The sequence below is a fragment of the Montipora foliosa genome, unplaced genomic scaffold, assembly GCF_036669935.1.
Source record: "Montipora foliosa isolate CH-2021 unplaced genomic scaffold, ASM3666993v2 scaffold_164, whole genome shotgun sequence".
In the NCBI taxonomy this organism is placed as follows: domain Eukaryota; kingdom Metazoa; phylum Cnidaria; class Anthozoa; order Scleractinia; family Acroporidae; genus Montipora; species Montipora foliosa.
Window position 1 is genome coordinate 24,763 of NW_027179465.1, and position 7,738 is coordinate 32,500.

Sequence of the window (7,738 nt, forward strand, 5' to 3'; positions counted from 1 at the left end):
AAGGCAACTATATATCTACCTTAAAAAACTAGGGCCTACCCTTGGAATGAACAATGCTGTCGAGATTATGATTTCCTGAAAACGACCTGTTTTGTTAACAAACTCGTACGATGTTGAGTACAATTTCGAATTAATAAATACGAGTAGAAATGTGAAAGTTCCCCGGACTTGTTGAACACCACTAGTATCTATTATTGTACTAGCAGATGTGGTTACAAATATTTTTGTGTATAAACTGTTAACTGTTTCCCTTGGGGCCAGTCATTAAGTGTTTTGTTATACCTCCCAACTCAAAAGAGAACAATACACGGATTCTTACACGGAATTTGCTGCTGTTTCAAAGGTGTACCTCCTGATTACGTGCGAATCGAAAGTTCAAGTGGTTGTTTTCCTGGGAAGTTAGCGAGTTTTGACCCATGACATGTGACACGTTCTACTTCAATCGGAAAACGTAATTGAGTTGGGAAGTATAACAATCTTGTTTGTACTATCTTCTACTGTACTCTACTCTACTGTACTCTACTCTACTCTACTTCTACTTCTACTGTATATGAATAGATTTGCATTCGCCTAAGAACTACATTCGTATCAAAAATCATGCGTCTTCTTCTATAATCGATAAATAACGGATCTTTTCGTGTGATCATCCCGAAATCTTCACGCCGGCTTTTTTGATCGGACTACATGGCATGCCTTGTACGTTAGCCTGCTTTGCGCTTTCCGGGAAGTTTTAACGCCTTGTGAAACTTAATTAGTAAAAACTTGTGTTGAACGTGCGGTATGGAGTTTGGTACATTTCTTTCGCGTGCTTCGCACAAGAACAACGAAAATGCATTTTTTTAGGTTTGACGATTGCGTAAGCATTCAACAGTCAATCTCTTACTGCGACGAAACGCCGAAAAGATTTCCTCTCCAACATTGTACAACGCGAACAAGATAAAGTGCTCCCAAAATAGTCACATTCGCCCAAATGAGTGTTTTCAACTGATGTTTTCGTTAGCGTTGTCTTTGATGCCATAGCTCTCTTTTACCTTGGGCGTGGAGGTGAAGGTTTCATCAGTTGATAAAGGTTACAAAATGGACCTTTTCAAGGTAAACAACGCCATTTTGAAAATGAAGCAAACAGTGTCGTCCAATCATTCGCTGATGATATAGCTGGGGCGAGTGTCTAACCCTATTTTTCATTTTTCATACTATTTCCTGTATTCTAGCATAGTGCAGTAAACTTGGTTTAAACACAAATGCATAAAAAATCAAAAACAACGATTATACAGCCCTTACCAATAGCCCATTTTACAGTTGTGTGTTCAGTTACCTGGCCTTTAAATGAACGTGAGGCCTATGTTGACCTTGTTTTGATAGAAACCTCACCGCTTTTCTTCTGTAAATTCTGCAACAACATCATTAACATAAGAAAAGGAGGGAGGTCTGTATCATAACAAGGTCAACACCAGCCTCACTTTCATTTAAAGGCCAGGTAGCAATCGTAAAGAGGTCTATTCGAGATCTGTATGGGTAGAAAATCCTAAAATAACAATGACCACAACCAGGTTTTCTGAGCCCGCGAGACTGACCACCCCCGAGCAAGCCAATGTTTTAACGAAAACCGCTGGTCAGCAACCTGGTTCTGGTCATTGCTGTCTAAGGTCTTCCGTATGGGTACAGAGATCTTAGAGAGATTGAACATCACCTTTACGATAAACGGCAAACGTCGGACTAAAATTTGCGTTTTGCCAAAAATTGAAGAAATTCGTTTGATATGAGTTTATTTCTTGCGTGTTAGCAGCAGGTGTCAAGTAACTTTTCATAAGAGAGAGACGAGGTAGAATTAATTTTAATGTGGTTTATGACAAGCAGCACCACACCGTTTCGCGTTTTCCGTTTCACGTAAATACGATGCTTTATCTTTCCATTATATCTGAAATTTTACCGTGAAAAGGCGTACTTTCCTGGTAACCAGCCCAGGTAGGTTACCAAGCTGTATGAATAGTTTGGACGGAGCTATTGAACATAAGAACCGTGCACTAAAGAACTACGCGGAATTAATGCTAACAGTAACCCTTGCCCAACGACTTCGACGAGAAGGATTTCTTCCTAATAACGACATGAAATAACTAATTTTTTTGGCTATTTCCTGGATAATAGCTATGCAGTTTACACACCGAGCAACGCGAAATGGTTGCAAAGCGCCCAAGTTTATATTAGGGACTTAAAGATCCACTACGGCGACGTCGACGAAAACGTCACAACACAATAATATCATTGGTTAAAAAAGGAAAAATAATCGTGCTGCACACGTGCGGCACGCATTTAGCACAAAGTCGTGCGGTACTCTGCACAACAACGGAATGAAATCACCAAATTTGAGGTTTTGACGACAACGCGAGCGCAATTTATTTTTTAGGACACTTCGCCCACATTGTACGACGCTTTGGAAATGGCCTAACTTCGAGAAAGTATTTTGAGGCGACGTTTTCGTTGACGTCGCCGTCGTAGATCGTAAAGTCCCTACTTACAGATCTACGACGCGGTCGTCATCGAGAACGCCAGAACAAAACAAGAATATCATTGATTAGAAGAGGAAAAATAATCGTGCTGCACGTGCGGCATGCATTTTAGCACGTTTCTGGAACTCTGTACGTTTTAACGCTGAAAACCGCTCGCACCCAATTTAATTTGAGGATACGTCGCCCGCATTGTACAACGCGAACGAGATGAAATAATCACGAAAGACTTACGCTAGTGTAAAGTTATATTTTGAGGTGACGTTTTCGTCGCCTTCGCCGTCGAAGATCTTCAGTTAAAGTCCCTATTTTCAGATGATTTTCTCGTCAAAGTCGTCATGTTCCTCTTATAGGCTCTCTTTCAAGTTAGTTCAGTAACCGTCACTTCTTTGGAGTGTATTGGAGTTACTTGAGAGATTCTCAGCCAACGTGCTTCGAAAGATGTCTTTCTTCTCAGTTTCCAAAATCGTATTATTTGCCTCCTGTGCTTCTCTCCTAGGGCCTCTTTTATTTTGCGCATGCGCTGAAAAAACTCCTCCACTAGCATGTTCATTTCTTTTTGTAGAATTTCCTTGAAATTTACTGGAAATCAAAAATATATTAAACTTAAAGTGCACCTAAACTCAATTGTTTTTAGTCTACGATATTGATCTCTCCACCGAAAGCAAACATGTCTGACGATTCTTACCGCAAATTTTCGCTTCTTATCTGCCGGGCAAGACGCGCAAAGTCATCAAAACTAGCAGCAATTAATTTGGACCCACAGGCAATGGTCTATTCTAGATTTTACTTCACAAACTGCTTTGCAATGCAGTCTTCAAAACACATATTACCAAGGTATTTTTTTTGCTAAAAAAACCACTGTTAACGTTTTACACGAAAGTCCTTTACACGGGAGTCCGGCGTAGCACGTGATTCCCATAGACTAATGAACTTGTGGTCCTTAATAGGAGCCCGCCTATAACACTGGAACTCCGTGTCCTGCTCTTTTCGATCAGTGTGTGGCATCTTTATCCCCGGGAAAGGGATTGGGGGGGGGGGGGGGAATCCCATATAAAAAGGGGAGGGATGCTCGTCGTCTCGCTTAGGGGTGTAAATTTCGGATATTGGTCTCACTTAAGGTCTTCTGGGCAGTGAAGGTCTTCTTTAGCCGTGAAGGTCTCCCTTAGGGTTGCGCCCGAAGAAATATAAAAGTGTATATTTATTTTAGGGGTAAAAAGAAGTCTGGGCCACGCCCAGATTGGTCTCCTTTAGGGGGTTAATTTAAAAATTTCGACAAGAATCCCTCCCCATTGTATATGGGAGTCCTCCCCGGGGATCTTTAACGTCCCACGGACTTTTTTGAACAAAAAGGGTTGTGAGAAGGAGGCTACGGTTTACAGTCCTTATCCGAGAAGACTTGAAAGTCTAACCATTTGCGGATGTAACTACAAAGGCAGCAGTTTCTCCTCAGTTGGTTTAAGACCCTGAGGTTTGGTCCGGCCGGAATCGAACTCGCGACCTCCCGCATTGTAGCCCGACGCTCAACTAGCCTGAGCCACCGGTGCGCAGAACATAATTATGTAACCAACGGTAGGCCCGTTTGGTAAAAAAAAGAGTCATAGTGATGAATTCTCCAAGGGAATGTTTTAAACCTTTGAACGACTTTTGAACACTATTTTGAAAATTCGAGCAACGTTTGAGTGCTTTTTTTGCCAGTTTTGAAGCAATGTTTTTTAGAATTTTTCCCAGCGCAATCGGGACAGGCCTGGTGGTCGTTAATGGGAGGCTCGAGGGCATTGTACAAGCAAAAACATTCCTTACCTTTCTGATGCACTTTCTCTCTTGATCGTATGCGACGTATAACTTCATACATCAGCGAGAAAAATAGGGCCACTCCGAGGCTTATACTTGCGTATCGCAAAGCCTTACGAAACTCTTCCGAAGAGCTATCAAACAAACCGCCTGAGACGACCTCTTCCTTGTCGGTAGAATTAGAGGTCTGGAATGAAAATTGATCAAATAAATGGATCGTTCATGAATTCAAAAGCAAGTCATAAATGATTGAAATGCCTCAAAACGATCTTTTCCCTTTTAAGTTATAGCTCACTTTCATAAATGACGACCACTTTTACATTTTTTTTTTGTCTTTATCTTAATTAGACCTACTGCCCTCGTTTTGAAACAAAAATTCTTTTGAAATTTCTAGGAAGTTGCTAGGGAAACACAGCGATTGAGTAATTAATAAATTAAAGAATGCTATGAACGTGCTCGGGTATTTGGTAATGGGCCTTAATCACATAGGAGCCATGTTGAGTCCCGAGGGGCTGAAAAGTTTTGTTTTGCCCCATCGAGACTCGTTCCCAAACACTTCAACTCGAGGCTGGGGTCGGGGTACGAAATCTATTTTCTATGGCCAATATGGCCGCCGCGTGAATAAGGCCCATTTATGGTCATTCGTGATGTTCTGAAAGTTCTCAAATTGCACTCGCCCACTCCTCGTACAATTTTGAGAACTTTCAAAACAACTTTCGTGCCCAGACATCACGAAGTGCTCTTGCATTCATACGATTTTCTGGACATACCTGCTGCAGTTACCTTATATGGAAACTGATTGCGCTGGATGGTAAGATTAAAACAACTTACGGTCATTTTGTAAAATTGAAACAATTTACAGTCTAATGAAACTTAATTTAAAAAATATTCCATTATTTTGTGATTGCTGGGATACGATATTGGTTTAAGAAAATTCGGCGTTACCAACTTCTTACCATGTCACACCCAACTGGAGGTCTGGGAATCAATGAAGAATTTAATGACGGCAGTTATGAAGGCAATTTTAGCAATTTCGTAGAGAAGCCTGAAAAATTCAGGACTTCAATTGCTAAAATTGCGTTCATAACTGTGAGGATCATAACTTTATTGTTATTGCATACACGTTCTGCGCATCTCGAGATACTCGGGTTTCTATGGTGATGCTCACTAATACAGGGATATTTTTGCGCGGTTTAAAACCATGCAGAGAAAGCAGAACTTGGCAAGTGCTCTTGCTATCCTAAAACAAAATTAGGGATAACCAGACATTTTTCAGAGATAATTAAGCTTCAATTTGGAAAAGAACGCCGTACAATGCGTTGTATTTTTAAGCTTTTTACAATTATTGTTGATTAATTATCTTTGAAAAATGCGTGGTTACCCCCAATTTTCTTTTGGATTTCAGTAACACTTGTTAAGATCTTCTTTTCCCGCATATTTATACACCGTGAAAATCATACCTTTGAAGTAGAAGACACCGTCCTTTGGATATGAAGTGATGGATAACCAGCGAGGCGCGTAGCGCCGAGTTGGCTGTAATCATTTCATATCCAGCAAGCCCGAGTAGAATAATTGTTTTATGAAAAACTCCAGGATCAACAACTCTTCCATGTTGATTTTATTTATCTGCCTCGGTCAATTCCTCTAAAACGGAAAACGGCTTTTGCCGGCCATTCTTTCTCAGAGCTAAAAAAATGTTTTCAGCTCGCTTTATTGCTGACGCATTATGACGCTTGGGCTTATATCCAGAAATGCACCTAATTAGATGCACGTTCAATTTTGACATCCGACACGAAGTGTCGCTTTAAGTCTAGGCAATTGCTATCTATTCAACAACAAGGTAAGGATAAAGGTTAGCATTATTTTTAGCTTAGGGTAAATGCAGCAGTTAATGTTTACTTAAAGAGCAGCATTTGGGGGACACTTTGTGACATTTTTTGTCCGTATTCCGTGACATGAGTGATGTTGAAGTTGGACAGAAGAGCAAGGGGACACTTCGTGACGCTTATTGAAATCGGAATGCATCTAATTATGTGCATTTCTGGACATCTGTGAATCTGAATGGATTATAATAATCTAATATAACCAATGTCGTATCCAACAAGCGCGACTGCGGGAATAATCGTTCTATTACATCTCGAGAAATTCCACGCCACGCGTTTTTCAATCATCCAATATAGATGCTGGTCACGTGAGCCAATTAAAACACTAGAAAGGCAATATTTGAGATTGAAAATTGAAAAAAAAATAGAAGACACACCTGGATAGGCCTGACCTTGCTCTTTATCATCTTAAAGAGCTCCGCTCTGTGTGACTGTAAGTAGCGATGGAAACACTTGCGAAGAGGAGTCGAGCGGGGACTGAGCACGATTCCGTAGGCAGTTTTGTAATCAACAATTTCGCTGACTTCAAACTTGCTAAAGAGGTCATTTCTGAGACCAGCCGAATATGCATCCACTAGAATACCTTGGACTTCTCTTTTCAAGAGAGCTTTGGTTACCTCTTCCAGACTATGGTATTCTTTGCCTTTCAATTGAAGAAAAGAAGAAAAGTAATAAAGTTATGTGGATGATACAGTGTATTCTACAGGGAAAATTTATTTCGCTTTTTTTCCTCTGAGAAGGTAAGAATCCAGTCGAGCCCGAAACTGCCGAAAACTCAACCCAACCCAAATCGAAGTCAGTGCGGGTTCCGTTTTCGAGCCCGAACCAGTATCGATTTAAACCCGAGTACGTTTCGCTTCCGGGAAACGAACCTGAATCAGAAGCAATGTCTGAGTCGGTTCTAGGAACCTCGTCCAAACCAATCGCGAACTTAATCCAAGGCCGTGGCGCATTTTAGAATTGAGTCTGAACCATATGGCGCCGTATCAACACCAAACATCGTTGAATTCTATATGCGTAACTTTTGCATTACCAAACCTTTCAATATGGCCATTAAAAAAAGGTAGCCTTTGACTTAATTCAATGCTATCTGTTCCCATTGTACTGCTGGTTTGCATCTGACGTCAGAACGGCCATGTAGGTGTTCAGAACAATGCAGTAATTTTGATTATATCTATTATTATGCAAAACTTGTGGGGTTATTTCTATTGTTTTCCACTGCAACATGGCCGTCACATCACATGGATGCAAACCAAGAATATGTTCCCTTTTAAGACATAATGTATCTAAAATTAAACAATACCTGGCTCATATTTTGCGTTTCGTCTCGTGCCTAAGTGATACTCTGGCGAATTCTGTTCGGCTGCAATCTACAGGAAAAGATTACATATTTCGTTTAATATCGGATTCCTAACAATTACCCCACAAGCGCGAGATACGAACTACAAGATAGAGCAGGCAAAGTTAGTGGAGTCCCTGGACTGATAAAAGAGCATCTTCCCTTCCAAGAAGGTCTGCTACCCGGAAAAGGGAATCTATTTACATTTTTTGCCTCGC

At 40.8% G+C, this 7,738-nt stretch overlaps 1 protein-coding gene across 6 annotated transcripts in view; it reads right to left on the reverse strand.

Moving 5' to 3' along the window:
- Window positions 1-7,738, reverse strand: part of LOC137986255 (protein sidekick-1-like) — a 101,495-nt gene continuing 93,757 nt past the window's right edge. For all 6 annotated transcript variants that reach the window (XM_068833480.1, XM_068833484.1, XM_068833479.1 and 3 more), the window contains 4 exons: window positions 7,485-7,551; window positions 6,559-6,824; window positions 4,308-4,485; window positions 1-3,086 (listed from right to left, as the gene is read on the reverse strand). In XM_068833480.1, the coding sequence (XP_068689581.1) occupies window positions 2,866-3,086; window positions 4,308-4,485; window positions 6,559-6,824; window positions 7,485-7,551 (732 nt within the window). In that variant the 3' untranslated portion in view covers window positions 1-2,865. The remainder of the gene's footprint in view (window positions 3,087-4,307; window positions 4,486-6,558; window positions 6,825-7,484; window positions 7,552-7,738) is intronic.